Source organism: Natrix helvetica (assembly GCF_964273705.1).
Source record: "Natrix helvetica genome assembly, chromosome: 5".
Classification (NCBI taxonomy): Eukaryota; Metazoa; Chordata; class Lepidosauria; order Squamata; family Natricidae; genus Natrix; species Natrix helvetica.
The window spans coordinates 78,564,550-78,584,586 of NC_138551.1; the positions used below are offsets into that span (position 1 = coordinate 78,564,550).

Sequence of the window (20,037 nt, forward strand, 5' to 3'; positions counted from 1 at the left end):
CACAGCGTACTGTGAATTCCGAGACCTGGACGAGCTGATTCTGGACTGCATAATTTGCGATGTGCAGGACATTAATTTACAGAGGAGGTTACTCGCTAAATCTAACCACACTCTGCAGATCGCCTTGGACGAAGCCAGGGCGTCCGAATCAGCCGTCAAATCTACTGAGACTCTGCAGTGCCAAAGCGCTCCACAAGACGCGCAAAAGAGTACACACATACATCGCGAGGCTGCAGAGCCCAAGAGCTCCGAAGGCGAGGAAGATGACAGCTGCCGCATACACAGTAGCTGTGCCCAGCTGGTGCAAAAATTCAAACCGCATCTCCTGCCTTGCGCTAGCTGCGGAGGAGACCATGCCAGATTGGCTTGCTGTTTCTGCGATGCAACCTGCTAGCGCTGCGAGCAAAAGGGGCACATCGCCAAGGTGTGCCGGAGCAAATTCCCTGCCTCTGCCAGGCAGCCTAGAAGCACACCAAACAGCCAACAGAGGCCCAACCAAGGGGCCTGGTAGAAGCCACCACGGCATTCAGAGGGCGACAATACAGTCACCTACCATACGTCAATTGGCCAAGTCCGCACCAGGTGGCCAAAAAAGCTGAAGGTCACAGTCCTCATCGACGACTCTCCATGTGAGATGGAGATCGACACCGGGTCATCACTGACCATCATGCCGTGGTCTACCCTGAAGCAGGCTATCCCTAGCCTAAAGAAGCAGCATCTTTGCACCCCTGACATCCGCTACGAGATTACCAGGGAAACCGGGTCCCCATCGTGGGCCAAGGCACCTTCCAGGTGAAGTTCAAGCAGTTCAGCGGGAATCTCCCAGTGACAGTAGCAACCTGTAGAGCCTCCTAGGGCTAGATTGCTTCCAAATCCTGGGCCTAGAAGTGACCGGTATCAACGCCTTGAAAGACGACGGCGCTGAAGCCATCTTTAAGGAGTTTGAGGATATCTTCGGCACCGGTCTGGGTAAGTATGTGGGGACTCCAATTTCCTTTAGTTTGGACCCCAACATAACCCCAATAAGGCTAAAACCCAGGAGAGTACCTTTTGCTTTCCGCCCCAAAATTGACAGGGAAATTGACAAGCTCGTAAGCCAGGGAATCCTAGAGCCGGTCAATCACGCATACTGGGAGACCCCTATAATGACAACAAAGCGCCTACCCTGTACCCATTGTACAGCACCTCCTTCATTCATTAGGCCTCGGAAATTTTTTCGCAAAATTGGACATGGCGCAGGCATACCAACAATTGCCTGTAGGTAGCGTTACGGTGGAGGACCAAACCATTGTGACGCACAGGGGTGCATTCAAATGTCACCACCTGCAATCGGCGTTAGTATCGCCCTTGGACTGTTCCAAAGCATTATGGAACGGCTTTTGCAGGGGATTCCAGGAGTCGTCCCCTATTTCAACGACATCTTGGTATCGGCTGCAAACGAGGTGCAGTTTTCAAATGTGTACGAACAGTTTTGGCTCGAATTAGAGACAAAGGACTCCGTCTCAAAAAACAGAAATGTCAAATTAATGTACCAAGGGTTGAATTCTTAGGGTACCTAATCGATCGCTCTGGGATTCACCTGACCACACAAAAAATTAAAGCAATTCAGGATGCCCCCACATCTCGCAATCAAACTGAGCTGCAGGCGTTCCTCGGGCTCCTTAATTTCTACAGCGTCTTTCTTAAACAGAAAGCCACCGTTGCTGAGCCCTTACACCGTCTCCTGGCTAAGAACGCGAAGTGGTCCTGGGGCAGAGCCGAGGCTGCCGCATTTGCCGCAGTACAATGACTCCTGTCGGCGGACTCCTTTCTGGTACAATACAGCCAGACCCTGCTGCTGGTGCTGACCTGTGATGCCCTTTCGGTGTCGGTGCTGTCCTCGGCCACCGCATGCCCAATGGAACCGAAGCCCCTATTGCATTTTACTCCAGGACCTTGTTTGCCGCTGAGCGGAACTATACCCATCTGGACCATGAGGCTTTGGCTGCAGTGGCCAGAGTAAAGAGGTTCCACGACTACCTATACGGCTGTGACTTCGAACTGGTTACGAACCACAAGCCTTTGTTGGGCTTACTGGCTGGGGACCGACCTACCCCAGGGTCATTATCACCTCGCATGACCAGATGGACCATCTTCCTAACTGCCTACTCCTACTGTCTCATCCACCAACCAGGATCCACTTTGGGGCATGCAGATGCTCTAAGCCGCTGCCCGCTGCCTGATCTTTTCGCTGACCCTACCCCCGAGACGCCAGTCCTCCTCATAGGCTGCCTTGAGACTGGGCCTGTCTCGTCTAGTGACGTTGTCTGTCACTCTTGAAAGGACTCCACTATCAAATAAATTTTGAACTGGGTGTGGAGGGGGTGGCCCAAGGGGCCTCTTGGGGTTGATTTCAAAATGTATTTTGCCAAACGCGATGAGTTATCGGTTGTAAATGGCTGTTTACTGTGGGGGACCAGGTTGTTGTTCCACCCAAACTGTGCATTGCAGTATTAGAGGCTTTACACGTAGGGCATCCTGGAATTGTCAGGATGAAGTCTTTGGCTAGAAGTTACGTGTGTGGCCTAACATGGACAGGGAGATCGAAGAATGGGTGGTTACCTGCACACCGTGCCAGGAATCCAGACCAGCTCCCCCAGAGGCTCCCAGTAAGGAGTGGGAGCGACCTCAAGCACCATGATCTAGGGTGCACATTGACTTTGCTGGCCCAGTTCACGGCCAGACATTTCTTGTAGTTGTGGACACCTACTCGAAATGGTTAGATGTAGTCCTGATGACCTCCATTACGGCAGAAGCGGTCATCAAGGTGCACGGCCTGCCCAACGTCTTGGTCTCTGACAATGGGTCCCAATTCACGGCCATGCAATTTGAGACCTTTCTAGCAGCTCAGGGAATCAGACATACCCTGGTCGCGCCATTCCATCTGGCTTCCAATGGCCAGGCGGAGAGAATGATGAGATCTGCAAAAGAGGCCATCTCTAGGATGGGCCTGGGAGATTGGCAAACACAGGTTGACCACTATTTGCACATCACACCCAGTGCCATTACAGGGAGAAGCCCCTCCAAGCTTCTCATGGGTTGCTGGATAAGGTCCCACTTAGACTGGCTACACCCCAATTAATCTGCCTCATCGCCCCCAGACTCCACAAGCAACGTTCGGACATTTAGCATAGGGGATTTGGTATACGCCCACAACTACGCCGGGGGAACCCTGTGGATTCCTGCCACAGTGATAGGCATCACCGGCCCTCGCTCTTACCTCTTAGAGCTCGAGGACAGTAGGAATTGGAGAAGGCATATTGACCAACTCCGTGGCTGCCTCTCCAACTCCACTCTTAGACAAGCAGAGGTAACTCCTGCACGAGTTAGCCAAAGCCCTACCCAAATGGAGCAAACACTCACTCCTTCCACGGCCAGCTGAAACCCAAGGGTATCGGAAAACTTATCTGGTTATGTTGTAGGCCCACAGCGAGCTCCGAGCGAACTGGCTCTAGAAGCTCCAGCCACGGCCTGTGAAAGGTTCCAGGAGCTTCCACCAAGCGGAGTTGCAGAGCAAACAGGTCCGTCCGACCTGTCCAAGGAAACCCCTCCTACTGAACTGCGCAGGTCAGGCAGAGCTACCCAAAAGCCCGCCTACCTGCGTGACTATGTAGCAAGTAGGATTGTTCCATCCAAGAAGGGAGAGGTGTTAGATACTTGTTCTAACTACAGTGGTTTCCACTAAGGTCTTCTGTTCCAGCGGGAACAGAGGTTTAATCCTATTGGTCGAAGGGTCTGACAGCTCCCTATAAAAGGGCTGCTGTCAGACTCAACCTTCGCTGGATTGCTCTCACTTGTTGTCCTTAATAAAGAGCTGTTGTCATCTATTAGCCCACCCAGATGTAGGATCAGTTTCTATTTCTTCTGATCTCACTTGTGTTGTTCTGGTACAGTAACAATAGAAGATTCAGCTTTCTAGAAGATTCTTTTCTGTAAAGAAATTCTGTATTTGATTTGATGTTAAACAGCAAGGCTAACAGTATAATGAGTGGAGTTCTCTTGTTCTTTAAAGATGTGACATACTAACATTCAGTTGGTGCAAAATGTTAGAAAGAAATACAGAATACCAAGAGAGAAACATTAAAAAATCACAAAAAAATCAATAAATGATGAGATTCTAAAAAGGCTAAGAGATGATGGATAGAGATAAAATGTTTTGGAATATGGTGATTGTATTAAAAATTAATAGAAAAAAGTAGAAAGTATAAATTGGGAAAATAGCACACTTATGGATATATAATAGAATTTATTAGAACTACAAATATACTAAGGCTAGGAGGTGGAAGACTATGATTAGGTATACTAAATGAATTATTAACAGCATGTAAAAATATATTGAAATTTATAGCTTTTAAGGACTATAAATTCAGGGGGCTAAGAGATATAATCTCAGGACTGATTAAACTTTATCAATAATTGGTTCTATTGGTGTTTATAGAAAATTTAGATTGTGAAACTTTTTCAATAATTTAGTTGTACAATCCATACTACGAAAACTTTGATTGTGAATTATGGTATGAAATGCAAATGATTCCTCCATTGCAGCTAACTGTTTTTCATCTTCAGAATAATTTGAAGTTTTAAAAAAACCTGTTACTTTATGACTGGAAGCTGATGCATCTAATGATTGCTTATGTTTGTTGGTGGACAAATGTTTCGTTATAGCTGCTCTGCCCCCAACTGCAATACAAAATTCTCCTCTGCAAATATTGCAGAAAACAATGTCATCTTTCTTTGATATGAGGAATGGAAATTCCTTTTTCAATTGATCGTTGAAATGGCATTTCCTCTTTTTTGATTTTTCCATCCCTAAATGAAATTTAAAATTTAAAATAAAATATAAAGCTACATAAACGATGTAAGCACATTATGAATAAATAAAATTAATTATTACAACTGAAACTTTAGTAACATAAGCGAATAAACTTCACTAAAATTTAAATTATTTTACACTTCTGTTGACAACAGGGTTGTATAAATTTGTAAATAAAATTATACATATTTGGAAATTATTAAATAGATAATGAATTAATAAAACATGAATTGTACTTACCTCTGTATAATTGAATATTCACTGAGAAAAAAATAATTACCGTGAGTCATTCAATTGCCGACGTGCCGTGAGTCTACTGTGTGTGTATGTGCTGTGTCGTGTTTCGGTAAGAAGTAAACAAAGCCACTTGCGCACGGCACTCTCTCTCAAGGTCTCCCGTGCGGAGCGCATGCGTCTCATAATCGCGTCTTATACCGCACTATACGGAGCCTTGACGAATTGTGATGTCAAATACAAATACGTCACATAACGTGCAACAGATTAGTCTTCAAATATCGAAAAGGAGGACATGTAGGAGGACACTTTTTGAGGGAGGACAGAACTTACAAAAGAAGGATTGTCCTCCCTAAAGGAGGACGATTGGTCACCTTAATATTGATCCAGTCAATACACTGTCCACCTAATATGTTGGTTGTTAAACACATACAACAAAAAAAGCAAGATGTGACATACTTTTTCCATGCTTGTTGTGTTTAAACACGAACTGTTGAAAGTTTCATTTGTTGCAATGTATGGCTGTGAAAGTTGGACCATAAGAAAAGCTGAGTGCCAGAGAATTGAGGCCTTTGAACTATGGTGCTGGAGAAGACTCCTGCGAGTCTCTTGGACTGCAAGGTGATCAAACCGGTCCATCCCAGAGGAGATCAACCCTGACTGCTCTTTAGAAGGCCAGATCCTGAAGAGGAAACTCAAATACTTTGGCCACCTAATGAGAAGGAAGGACTCACTGGAAAAGAGCCTAATGCTGGGAAAGATTGAGGGCAAAAGAAGAAGGGGACGACAGAGAAGGAGGTGGCTGGATGGAGTCACTGAAGCAGTAGACGTGAGCTTAAATGGACTCCAGAGGATGGTAGAGGAAGGCTTGGAGGAACGTTGTCCATGGGATCACGATGGGTTAGACACAACTTCACAACTAACAGCAACAATATTAAAACATAAATCTAGGTTCGTCACTGTGGGGGCTCCTTTGGTTCCATATGTTGACCAAACCTTGAATTGGCAAAGCCAAATGCTGGATTTGGGTTGGTTTTTTAAAATGTGAGATGAAGTTGCACAGAGATCCATTTTATTGGCAGATGTAGAGCTGAACTGTTTTTTCCCCCCTCCTGATGCTCAGGGTTGTTGCAATGTGTTTGTCTTCATCTATATACTGTAGTGGTCTTACATCATATCTCTTGTGGGAGGTTGGGTTGTTATTTTGGCAGTGGAACACTTGATTGATGTGGGTAGTTTTTATTGACAAACATGTGTTTGTAGTTTGCTGTCACCGATGAGGAGATCCAGGAAGAGTAGCCTGTTGTCGTTTTCTTCTCCCCTTGTGAATTTTATATCTTTTGTGACAATGTTGATGGTTTCCTGTGTGTTCTCTGGTAATCTAGATGGTAGAGTTATGGGTTGTGGGAAGCTCCCCAGCTCCCAGAAGAATGAAATATTTCTAATATTTAATATGAAATAGGAAAGGTATTATATTTCCCCAAAGGGAGAAATGGAGAAACATGTTATTTAGAGGCAGAAAACAGCCCCCACTTTTTATTAATAACCCACAGCAGATGCCAGCACTTAAGGAGATAAAGAGCTTATTGAAAGAAGTCTACTATCTAGATGGCTCTATTCATAAGCAAAACAAATACTGCAGGCAGAAATCCATTCAAATCAGGATATTTTGAAACAGCTTGCAGCAAAGTTTGACAGCAAAAAACCCCAGAGGGATAGGATTAGAAACAGCCCCTCATCCAAGATCCAACACAGGACAAAAGCCAATTAGCCACAGTAGGAATTAGCATCCTTTCAGACCTCTTCATTGCATGACCCCCCAGAGCAGTAAACCCGGGAGCACAGATAAACAATAAGCCAGAGGTTGACCAGATTAGCTCAGATGTAAACACCTAGAATTTGCATTTCCTCTTTTGCCTATAGACCCGTACATGACCCCATAGGAATCTGACAACAGCCAATAGAATATCTCAGAATTTTTGTATTTAAATTTTTTGTTCTCTTACTTAGCATTTTAAGTATACATTCACATAATTGTTATTCTTTACATTTAGCATTCTTATACATTAATTGTTTCATTTAATAGGTTATAATAGTTTGGGTTTTTTATTTACCATCCCTTCCTCCTGTTGTAACCCCACCTTATTTTCCCTTACTTTTCTCTCTCCCTCCCTTCTCTACTTTCTTCCTTCTTCCTGTCCTTCCTCTTTCTTCTTCCCTTACCTTTCTCCTACTGCTACTCTTCCTCTTCTCCTTCCTACCCTCTCTCCTTCTCTTCCTCTCTCTTCCATCCTCCTCTACTCACCTCTTTCTTCTTTCCCCGTCTTCATTTCATTTTCTCCTCCTTTCTCTTTCTTTTCTATTATTGTAGGTGTCTCTTTCAGATCTCAGTTTATGTTTCTTTGGGATGGTATTTCCGCAAAACCAAATATAATTTGATATCATTTCTTATTCCCCTACCTTCGCTAATCTATCCTAATTATATTCCCCCCCCCCTTTATATCTTGCTTTTGGATATATACTTATATATTTAATATTTTCTTTTCTGTTTTCCCCATCTTCCCCCTCATTTCCATTTAACAGTGCCTCGTCTGGATTCTATATCTTCTCCCTTTTTTCTTTTCTAGTTTCCTTTCTCTAGCCAATCATAAAATCTTCTCCATGTCTTGAAGTACTCAGATTTCTCTTTATCCTTTATTTTCATTGTCAACCTATTCACCTCTGCACAATCTAATCTTTTTTATTATCTCATCATCCGTTGGTAGCTTATTTGATTTCCAATTTTGGGCAAATACAATTCTTGCTGCTGTAGTTACATGTATAATCAAATAAATAATCAAATAGATGGCCTACAATGTCCCTTCCAACTCTGTTAATCTGAATTGAGTAAATGCTGTGTCAAAAAGAGGAGGGGGGAAATGAATTTGTGTTAAGGGGATAGAAGCTGATGGAATGCTTTGTTCCATGTCCACTTTCTGTGCACCCGTATTAACAAATATGTGAATCAACTTCTTTCCTGCTTTCAAGTTGTCGCCTTGGCTAGTAGATCCATATGCGAATGTGCACTACCAAGGTCATAAGTGTGAAAAATGACCACAAGCAGTGGTGTATTAACCATTAAGCAGACTAAGCATGTGCTTAGGGCACCAAGTTGAGAAAGAAAAAAAAAACCAATGAAAATTTATAGTGTGTGTACAAAGGAGGGGGGCACCAAGATTTGTTAGTGCGTCTTAATCCGCTACTGATTTGTTAGTGAGCCTTAATCCGCCACTGATCACAAGTCACTTCTTTCAGTGCCAAGTTGTCACTTTGAATGGGAGAGACTGCCTGTATGTTCAGGCAGGGCCACGGTCCGGGCGACAGGCTCTTGTGCAAACCCAGCCCTCTCTTCGTTACTGAAGGCCCAGGCTCTTGTGCAAACTTCAGCTCTCTTCGTTGCTGAAGGCCCGGCTGCAGAACGTAGGAGGCCGCTACCCTCTTTCCGCCTCATCGCAAAAGCCTCGTCGCTTCCGAGAAGCGCTTGTGCGCTTCTTGCACCAGCAGCGCTGCGTAAAAAGTGCAAGAAAGAAGGGGGAGAAGTAGGAAGGAGGAGCATACTTTCTCCCCGGGAACGCTGATTGGCCGATACGCATAGCCTGAGAGGCTGGTTTGGTTGCGTTGTAATGCCGGGGAGGAGCGCGTAAAAAAAAAAAAAAACTCGGAGTCAGTGCGGGCGAGGTTTTCCCTTCTGTGTCTTCGCCTCCTCCTCGCTTCCCGGTGAGTTTCTTGCTGCGTTTTTCCTCGCGGGTCGGGAAGCTCGGAGGGATATTTGCAGGCGCTCTTACTTAAGGAAGCACTCGGAATAGTCTTTGGGGCTTCTGGGCTGGGGCTTCTGGGAGTTGTAGTGGAACATAGTGGGGAAGCGGACCATGGGAAAGAGAGGAGTACTCAACGCTGCAGGGCTCCACGGCATGACTCGAGGGGAATCCCCCGATCAAATCATTGCCTATGTTGGGGAATCCCGTGATGCTTCCCAGGAAAATGGGATGCAGGAAAGGTGGTTGGGAAAGGTGTATTGTCCATCGGGTGGGTGGCTCTTAAAATGACAGGAATATCCCTGCATCTGACAAAAACCCATTGGCCTTCCAGCGAATAAAGATGGCGAGGAAATGCAGTCTTTGGACCTGGAAATTTAACTTAGCTGTAACCTGTCAAAGTAGAGAAAGCTACTTGAGCAATGGTAGACAACATAATTAGAAGCAGGGTTAGGAGCAAGAAATTGGCGAAAAGTTAATGGATTTATTGTCTGGAAAATGAGTGTCTTGCCAGCAGGCTATTTGTATCTGTGCATTAAAGTCTCTAAAGGAGATCAACTCACATTGAAGGAAACTTCAGCCTGTTTGATTCAATTTGATTTCGGAAGGCAACATGGAGTTCTTGGAAGTAGTTTTGCCAACAGCTTTTCTGGAGTATTTTTCAGATGATCTAGTAGTTTAACCTATAAATTCCCTATTCAACATTCTTCCATCTAGTTACAGGCCAGGTTACATAAAGGTATTTTTTGACTTAAGGAATGAAGGCAAATACATGTGCCCCAGGATAAAGTTGCAGGATCCAATTTGGGTCGGTCACCGGACCAGAGGTTTAGTCTGCTGAGCTTTCGGACTCGTGCTAGAGCCCATCTTCAGGGAACTTCTCTCTAGCAGTGTGTGTGTGTGTGTGTGTGGTTTTTTTTTATTTACCGTAGCTCCCAAGCCCCAGACTAACTTAACTACTAATAAGAACAAGCTTCAGATTCAAATTCTGGCATGCATGTTAAAGATGAGTAACCCCTGTGGATTATTTTGTTGTTTTTCTTGTCAGTGAATTATAATTAAAGGCAGTGAATTATAATTAAAGGGAAGTTAATTCAGAATTGGTAATAGAAGTTGCCAACATTTTGAAAATTCCCTTCTGGCCATTCCATAACTGCTTGTTCTGTGCTTTACCAGCATGTCTTGTCCTTCCCAAACCAATGTCCAAGGAACAAAATGCTCAGCTGTAATCCTTTGATTTCTACGGCAGATCTTCAATCAGTTGCTGATTTCCACAGGTCATAGCAGAACATAATATGACATGATACGGCCTACGACTGTAGAAAAGCCTGGGAATAACCTCTTCCAGGCACTTTGTGCCTGTGGGCTTCCATCCAAGTCTCAGACTGTTCTCCACCTAAAGAGCTTCTTGCATAAAGGGTCTGTATAGGCCAAGGCTGGTCTTTAGACGTTTTTATTGCAGAAGATGTGTCTCAATCAGAATCCTTTGGGTTCCTCTTTTTAATATATTTCCCATTTTCAGCAGAAATATGGAAGTGACTTTTATGCAGGCAGGTGAATTTTATAGCCTGTCACAAGACTTGTGAAATGCTGCCTCTCCCCTACCAAAAAAAAAAGCCTTCTGGAGGAAAAGTAGCTCCACCATCCTCTTTGAATAAGAAACGAACAAGTGTTTTATCACTTGTTTCTATATTATCGTCTGAAAAACACCACAGTCCTGGTGATTGTGCTTTGTTCCAGCTGAGTTTGTACTCTTTTCTTTTCTCTTAAAATCCTCTTCTTGAGGCTTTGCACATTCACTGTGTCTTGAGCTATTTTTGGAGTCATACTCTGCTCCATACCTCAATTACTTCATTGTGTGTTTGTGTCTTTTACAAATGTGGAGGTTTTCCTGAGCAGTCTTCAGTGCATAAATGGTGCTGTATGTGATTATTACAATTCAAGATGTGAACTTGCAGTTTCTAAATGGAATTAGAAATAAAGTACAAGGACCAGGCTAGATCAGATCAAAATTCTCTGTAGCACAATAAACAAGAGTAACTGGACACTGGAAATTGTGCAAGCAGAGTAGCAGAACAATAGGTAAAGATAAAGGTTCCCCTCGCACATATGTGTTAGTCATTCCCGAATCTAGGAGGCAGTGCTCATCTCCGTTACAAAGCCGAAGAGCCAGCACTGTCCAAAGACGTCTCCGTGATCATGTGGCCAGCATGATTAAACGCCGAAGGAGCACAGAATGCTGGTAGCAGACCAATAATAGACCTCAATTCCCTAGAATTGAATTCAGTTCTTGTTGACTAATAGAAGACTTTATAACAATGTGAAAATAGTTAGTTTTTGCTTGTTTTTTTGCTGGGTTTTTAATTTCCCAGTCTAATTTTCATCCCCGAGGTTTCCTAATGGTCTCATGTTGATTCTGTAAACCGCTTAGAGAGGGCTATAAAGCACTGTGAATGGTATATAAGTCCAAGTGCTATTGCTATGTCCATGTAGTTAGATCCAACTTTACTTCTCTTTTAAAAGTTCAGCCAATATATATACAAGTTTGCTTTTTTAAACTAGATTTAAACTAGTAGAGGCCAATTTATCTGTCCTGATATTGAGTTTATGTTCCTGGCAACTTCGGTTTTTGATACAAACACTGAAAACCTGACATTTGCAAATGTTTAGATAACTAACATGGATTTGTGGTGATGTTAATGTCCCCCCCCCCCCCCCCAGCCCTAACTTTGAATATCCAGTAACTGGAAATTGGTAGTAGTCATTGAGATGATATGTGTGATACTTTATTGCTTTGTAATGATAGTACTGCACTGTGGTGTAGCGGTTATGGTGTGTTAGTAGGACCAGACGATGCTGATTCCAGCCCACCCTCAGCCATGGAAATTCCTTGGGTAACTAAGTCAATCAGCCAAGCCTACCTCACAGGGTTGTTGTAGGGAAAAAAATCAGAGAAAAAATCATGAGGAAAATCAAGATATAAAACTAAGAAAGAAAGCTGTTCAGTTAATCCTGTACTTTATGGCCTAGAACACTCTAACCCTCCCCCCCCCCCCCCAGTCCATGGGGCTACTTCATGCTAGAAACTGGGCCACGCAAACAAGTGAAGCCCCATCTGTGGGGGGAAAAATCAGAGAAGAGAGTGTTGTGTAATTTGCCTTGGGTTCCATGAGGAAAAACAAGATATAAAACTAAGAAAGAAAGCTGTTCAGTTAATCCTGTACTTTATGGCCTAGAACACTCTAACCCTCCCCCCCCCCGCCGCAGTCCATGGGGCTACTTCATGCTAGAAACTGGGCCACGCAAACAAGTGAAGCCCCATCTGTGGGGGGAAAAATCAGAGAAGAGAGTGTTGTGTAATTTGCCTTGGGTTCCATGAGGAAAAACAAGATATAAAACTAAGAAAGAAAGCTGTTCAGTTAATCCTGTACTTTATGGCCTAGAACACTCTAACCCTCCCCCCCCCAGTCCATGGGGCTACTTCATGCTAGAAACTGGGCCACGCAAACAAGTGAAGCCCCATCTGTGGGGGGAAAAATCAGAGAAGAGAGTGTTGTGTAATTTGCCTTGGGTTCCATGAGGAAAATCAAGATATAAAACTAAGAAAGAAAGCTGTTCAGTTAATCCTGTACTTTATGGCCTAGAACACTCTAACCCTCCCCCCCCCAGTCCATGGGGCTACTTCATGCTAGAAACTGGGCCACGCAAACAAGTGAAGCCCCATCTGTGGGGGGAAAAATCAGAGAAGAGAGTGTTGTGTAATTTGCCTTGGGTTCCATGAGGAAAAACAAGATATAAAACTAAGAAAGAAAGCTGTTCAGTTAATCCTGTACTTTATGGCCTAGAACACTCTAACCCTCCCCCCCCCCCCCAGTCCATGGGGCTACTTCATGCTAGAAACTGGGCCACGCAAACAAGTGAAGCCCCATCTGTGGGGGAAAAAATCAGAGAAGAGAGTGTTGTGTAATTTGCCTTGGGTTCCATGAGGAAAAACAAGATATAAAACTAAGAAAGAAAGCTGTTCAGTTAATCCTATACTTTATGGCACAGAACACTCTAACCCTCCCCCTCCCTCCCCAGTCCATGGGGCTACTTCATGCTAGAAACTGGGCCACGCAAACAAGTGAAGCCCCATCTGTGGGATGCAGACGGCCCGCAAAACCATGCCCCCTCCAGTCCGCGGAAAAACCTTTCCCCACAGAACCGGTCCCTGATTGTCTCCCTGGCAGAGATTAATAAGGGCAACTTGTTCTATTGAAGCCAATGATTGTGGAGGTTGGCCAGAGGCCAAAGAAGCAATGGGAAGATCATAGTATTCTAGTTCAATGTTTTTCAATCTCAGCAACTTTAAGAGGTGTGGACTTAAATTCCTAGAATTCCACAGGGTTTAACTAGAATGGAGCATTTTCCTTCTTGTTCTAGGCAAACATTGGTTGGTTGGTTGGTTGGTTTGTGCCACAGCTCTGAGTATCAGCTGAGTATAAATTAGTTTAAGCTGCTTTTATCTCATGTTTCTGTGTAGAACACAAGAGACCTGCAGCTTCACAGTCTTAATGTTGGTATTAGAGGAGTTTTATTATTACTGTAGTGTTTGTGACGGGGTAGACTTGCATATTTGTGCTGAGGCGATGACCTTTTCTCTCTTTTTTTGCAGAGATAAGATGTGGCGGCTAATCATCGCAGTGAGCTTGTTCCAAGGCCTGGTAAATTCATCGGTGCTTGAGAGAAGAAAAAGAAATTTGGATCCAGAAACATCCATGAACATCGTAAGTTTTTACTCTTATCCCTTCAATTTCAGACCGTTTCAGTGATTGGTACTTGGTATATATTTGGCAGCCAATCTTTTCATGTGGTTTGTTCTTCGCTGAAGATTTGGCCTGCAGAGGAAAAAGGTGACACTCTGCTCTTAAGCAAATATTCCCCAGCTGGGAGCAGTTTATAACAGGTAAAGCAAAACAGTCCAGTAAAATGCAGAATTTGTGAAGGGCATTAATGCTCCCTGTTCAGCTGAGTTCTTGTAAGATACATATCCCAAAAGGGCAAGCGTGTAGGAGAAGAAGAAGAGGCAGAACCAAATGAAGCAAACGAAATGTTAAAAAGTTCTGATATTTATGTAGTTACTTACCAAGCACATCTAAATTATATTAAAGTAATCAAAATCTTTACGATCCCCAAAGCGTGTCACAATTTTTGAGCACCCCTAATGTTTGGAAGCTGAAAGTTGAAAAATTTGACCTGCCGTACTGGGGTTGGTGTTAAAAGAGTTATTAGTCTGGAATTGTTAGGTTGCCACAAACAATCCAAGTCCAGCCCTCCATGAATTCCGTTGACTCGTATCTTACTACTAACAATTAGTTGACTAGATTTTTGTGAATAGATTTCTGCAATAAAACTTCTGAACTGCCACTTAACATAGGGTCCTGATTCTTTGCTCCTGATGGACTGTTCCTGATTTTCACTGTAAGGCAAAAGTCAATGTGTTCACCATGGATATTATATCCACACCAAAGTCTGCCCTCTTAATTGAGCAGGCATGGTCAATCTTGACAATGTGATTGGATGCATACGTGACTCCCATTATATCTGTCTTGTACAATAGGTACATAGAGTGGCATTTGGGAACTGCGTCTCTGCAGTTGCTAAATATTAGCCAACTGTGAAGATTGAAGCATGTGTTTTTTCTACCAAGTTTTTTTTTTTTACAAACATACAGTATGTGAACAGTGTGGCACTTGAGTATCATACATTTCACACAAGAAAATTAATATTAATCGTATTAGTTTCATTTAACAAGCTTATATAATACTAGTAGTAATATACATATTTATATTAAATTATAATATTTCATTGTTTAGTTATTCAATATTTCAGTATATCATTTTTATACTGATCACTCTATCTCAATTATCATATCTTTTAATATGAATACAATATTATAAATCATATTTGTTACATTTAACAAACTTATATAACTAGTAATACCAACATTTATATTACATTAAGATTTTCCATTATTTCTTATTTAGCTTGTTATTTGGTTATTAAATATTTCAATATATTGTTCTTATATCAATCACCATATTCTACATAATGCAACTATTATTAATCATATTTGTTACATTTAGCATACATATGCATATTCATATTGAATTATCATTTTTTATTTTTTGTTTAGTCAGTAATTCTATGTCTTGTTTTTGTGTCAATCCCCATATTATTTAAATACATATATTAATACCATCTTTTACAAAATATTATCCATATTTATTACATTTGACAAACTTATATATTTAAATTAAGATATTTCATTATTTGCTTATTCAACTTGCAATCCTTCATTTTTGAATTATTCAATATTTTGATATGTTATTTTTATAGCTGCTACTTGGCCCATTGACAGTAGCACTCTATGTAAAGCACCATAATGCTTTACAGAACACACTGGGCGTTTCACAGTGGCAGCATATTGTCCTCAGCATTCTGGGTCCTCATTTTACCGACCTCGGAAGGGTGGAAGGCTGAGTCAACCTTGAGTCCTTTCAGGATTGAAATCAAGGCTGTGGGCAGAATTAGCCTGCAATCCTGCATTCAAACCACTGTACTACTAGTAGGTATATAGCAGCGATGGCGAACATTTTTGGCTCACGTGCCATAAGTGGGGGGAGCGCAGGGGGGGGTCATGTGCAGGCGTGCCGCACCCATAATGCAATGTGCGACCCACCCAGTGCGCATACGCACACTACAGGCGCAATCCCCCATTTTTTGCATGCTTTTTTCGCCATCCCCAGGCTCCTATAAAGCGTCTGGAACAGTCACTTCTGGTTTGCTCGGAGGGTCGTTTTGAGTGCTCCGAAGGCTTCAGGGACCTTCAGGACGCTTCCCTGAAGCGTCCGGAGCAGTCAAAACGAACCTCCGAGCAAAACGGAAGTCTATTACCGAACTTCTGGTTTGCCTGTAGGGCTGGTTTTTTGTGCTCTGAAGGCTTCAGGGAAGCTCATGAGGCTCTTTTCACTCTCCCCAGGCTCCTATAAAGCCTCTGGAGCCTGGGGAGGGCAAAAAATGGCTTTAAAAAAGGGTGAAGTCAGCTGGCTAGTGCGCGCATGTGCGCTGGCCAGCTAACAGGGCAGTGCCTTGGGTGCCCTGACAAATGGCTCCGCTTGCCACCTGTGCAACGTGTGACATAGGTTCGCCATCGCTGGAATATAGAGTGGCAGTTGGGCCTTCTTTGAAGTTGCTAAACCATTGTTAAACAACTGTGAACATTGAAGCAGGTTGATAGTGCCCAAGCTACTGATAAGTTACAGAGATAAATTGCTTCAGCTTTATTGCTTTTTTTTTGTTTTGTTTCAATGGTCATCTGGCAGTTACAGCAATAGCTGTAATATTAAGGAAAGTTTTTCAAGTTTACCATAACATTTTTGTGATTTTTTTTCTTTGTCCTTTGATATATAGAATTTGCTTTTTAAATGTCTTGGGTTTAGATAAGAGAAATAAATTATCTCGGGCAGCCTTTTTTTCAACCTGTCTTGATATTTTGAGCCAACAAACTCTCCAAAATTCCAAGCTAGAGTTGTTAAAAGTTTGCAATACTAGGAATAGCGGTCACAAAACATCTTGAGAACATTAAATGGGTGAAGGCTAGCCTGGGCGCTTTAGAATAACTTAATAACGAACAACACTATCTTTGATTTGTTTCTCTTTTAGAGTGAAATTATTGTATTCAGAGGATATCCCAGTGAGGAATATGAAGTGGTGACAGATGATGGATATTGCCTAGGTCTTAATAGAATTCCTTACGGGAAAATAAGTCAGAAAACCAAGGGTGAGTATATGTTTGTAAGCAGGTAGTAGAGTATTATGAAAGTATATAAATCACTTATAAATATTGTCTCTCCATGTTAAAATGATTGTTTCCTAGTCCCAATATATTTTAATTTGTTTAATTACTCTGCTCACTTCAGTAAGGACATTAGCCCAAGAGACCGTTGAAATGGAATGGACAGAATTCTACTTAGTGCTGAACTTTGTGCCTAATAGAACAAAACAACCTGATAGGTTGAAAAAAAATCACTCATCAAAGAGTAGGTTGCTGGAATTGGGTACGTGTAGTTTAACAAAAAGAAGGACTAGGGGATGATATGATAGCAGTGTTCCAATATGTATCAGGGGCTGCCACAAATAAGAGGGAGTCAAGCTATTCTCCAAAGCAGCTGTGGGCAGGACAAGAAGCAATGCATGGAAACTAATCAAGGAGAAGAGTTACCGGTACCTAGAACTAAGGCTAAATTTCCTGACAGTTACAACAATTAACCGGTGTAACAACTTGCCTCAGGAAGTTCTGAATGCTCCAACAATGAAAATTTTTAAGAAGAGATTGGACAACATTTGTCTGAAATGGTAGCGGGTTTCCTGCCTAAGCAGGGGGTTGGACTAGAAGACCTCCAAGATCCCTTCCAACTCTGTTATTCAATTCTATTCTAGATAGTAAGATGGGTGGCATATAAATGGGTGGCATATACATTTAGTAAAAAAAAAACCATAATTCTACTGTACTATTGCTGCCATAATGCGTCAGATTGCAAGGTCTCTCAGCTGCTCAAAGGTGTGGCAAATTAAATAAATGTAACCCAGCAGGAAATCTCAGTTCTTGTTTTTGAGGTTGGATATCTCCATCAGTAATGCCAAGCCTTGAGATTAGTTTGGCTTCTTGAGTTTTCCTGCTTCCCTATACAATATAAAAAGGCCCACCCACCTACCCAACCCAATTCTTTCCTTTTCTATGAGATCATTTGCAACTATCGCGGCAGTTGATGGTTATCAATTTTTTCCGGTCTGCTACTTTCTCTAAAAATTTATAAGCATGGGACATTGTAAAAACATGTGTTTTAAAGAAGTATTGTCTTTATTACATCTCCAACAAAATACCATCTCATATGATTCTTTAAAAAAAAAATTCTTCTGTAGCCCAACTTTCTCATCCTTTCACCCTCAGGTTGATTGATTGATGTGTTCAGCTGAATTATGTACCCATGCTGAGGAGCCAAAGAGCTGGCTCTTCACCCAGGCACCCTTTAAACTTAGGTTGTTTTTGTTGTTGGTGATGTTTCCACTTGGTTTGTTGTTCTGCCATCCCTACCCTCTTTTATCCTTGTCATTTTATTATCATATTTTAAATTATTATTATTTAGCATATGCTGACAGCATGACAGAAGGGAAGTAAACAAATATACACTTTCCACCTAATTGTATATAAAACTTCTATGGAGATTCGGCAGAGGTCTGGATGTCTAATCCAGCTGTCCAGACGTTGCTTCATGCAGATCTTCTGTGAAACCATGTTGTGGGCAATCTTGCACAATATATTTAATAGTTCACATATTGGCCCCAGAATTTCAACAAGGGGAAACTTTCCATCCCCTTTGATACAGGATAGAGCACGGGTATCAAACTCACGGCGTCATGTTGCATCACATGACGTTTCTTCGCGAAGCAGGACTGGGCGTGGTCTGCACATAATGCATCTGGCCTGCGGGCGGCCAGTTTGACACCCCTGGGGTACAGTCATTTCTTCCAGGATCCTACCTAATTCTGTTCAGTTTCGGCCAGAAAGAACAAGGCAGGTCAAAATCAAAATCTGGTTTGGTAGAGGGGTCATGAATGGTCAGGCCACAAGAAGGTGCCTTTGTTTTAAATTAGCAGCCCCCAACCTTTGGGGCACAAGGGAACAGTTCTTTGAAGAGAGGTTTTTCCGTGGAGTGGAGGGGGCAAGGTTTCACAGGCTGCCTGCATCCCACGGATGGGGCTTCATTTGTTTGCATGGTCCAGTTTCTGGCATGTTGGGAACCGGTGCCAGTCCATGGACTGGGGAATGGGGACCCCTGTTTTAAATAATTTGTAAACCACCCAGAGTTGCTGAGAGTCAGGCGGCATATAAAGATGTGAACCTAATCACAAATTCATGAATTCCCCTCTTGAGAATCTCTTTGGAGAGATTACATTAGCATCAATGTATTTATACATCGAATCTGCTGCTGTTCAAAGAAAGGCATTTGTTCAATGAACTTTCTTGCCTTAGGAGAGGATGCCGTTGTTCTGCTTCTAACTATGTGTAAAATGCTTCTCTTTCAGAACCGAGACCAGCTGTGTTTCTGCAACATGGCTTTCTTGCTGATGGCAGTAACTGGGTGACCAACCTAGACTACAACAGCCTGGGTTTTGTGCTGGCTGATGCTGGTTTTGATGTTTGGTTAGGGAACAGCAGAGGAAACACTTGGTCTCGAAAACACATCAAGTATACCACAAAGCAAAAAGAATTCTGGATGTTCAGGTAGACAAATTTGTTAAACATTAGGAATTGTTTGGTTTTGCCCCTTTACCTATCCCTTCCTTTATGTGCCACATGCCTGCTTTTTATAGCTTTAGTAATGAAAGTGTATGTGTGTGTGTGTGCGTGCATGTAAGTATATACATTTACTTTTTTTTTTTGAACTATTACCATCTGGCAGACGGTACAGGATAATAACAAGGACAAACAGGCTGAAAAACAGCTGCTATCCCAGGGCAATAACCATATTGAATTCTATGGTATAGTGCAATATCTGGTTTTCAATTTCAATTATATATAATGTAAAGGATCTATGTTTGTGTTTTTATTTTTATAATTGTAGTGTACACTGAAGATGGCATTTAATTTTGTTGTACCACATGCCATGACAATGAAGTAAACTAAACTAAACTATATAATGTTATAGATAGAGGCAGTGAGAACTACTAAACTGCTATTCTAAAGCAGGAGACCTAGCTGGAGTAATGCACCTGGGCTTCTACAGCCCACCGGTCACATCCAGCCCTTTAATTGTCCCTGTCTGGCCAGTGAAGGTAACCCTATTGGTTCTGCCCTACCCCACAGTCTCAGTTTCATATGTGGCCTCTTTGGAAAATTAATTTTCCATTCCTGGCTTAGAGAATTTCTTGGTTTAAGAATACCAAGCGTTCAATCTGTATAGAAGGTTCAACACTTCTATAGTACTATATAGCTAGAAATAAGAGATAACACTTGATTATTGCCATTATATGACATCTGTATAATTCACATAGGGTGGCTCAGTGACTAAGACTCTGAGCTTGTCGATCAGAAAGGTTGGCAGTTCAGCAGTT

The 20,037-nt window shown here is 42.4% G+C and overlaps 1 protein-coding gene across 3 annotated transcripts in view; it reads left to right on the top strand.

The window, feature by feature from the left end:
• Positions 1 to 20,037, top strand: part of LIPA (lipase A, lysosomal acid type) — a 38,511-nt gene that overhangs the window by 6,269 nt on the left and 12,205 nt on the right. For 2 of the 3 annotated variants that reach the window (XM_081954386.1, XM_081954388.1), the window contains exons 2-4: positions 13,535 to 13,646; positions 16,585 to 16,702; positions 19,009 to 19,207. In XM_081954386.1, the coding sequence (XP_081810512.1) occupies positions 13,535 to 13,646; positions 16,585 to 16,702; positions 19,009 to 19,207 (429 nt within the window). Of the gene's footprint in view, positions 1 to 8,711; positions 8,843 to 13,534; positions 13,647 to 16,584; positions 16,703 to 19,008; positions 19,208 to 20,037 lie in introns of those variants that run through there. The other variant, XM_081954387.1, reaches the window with a different exon arrangement.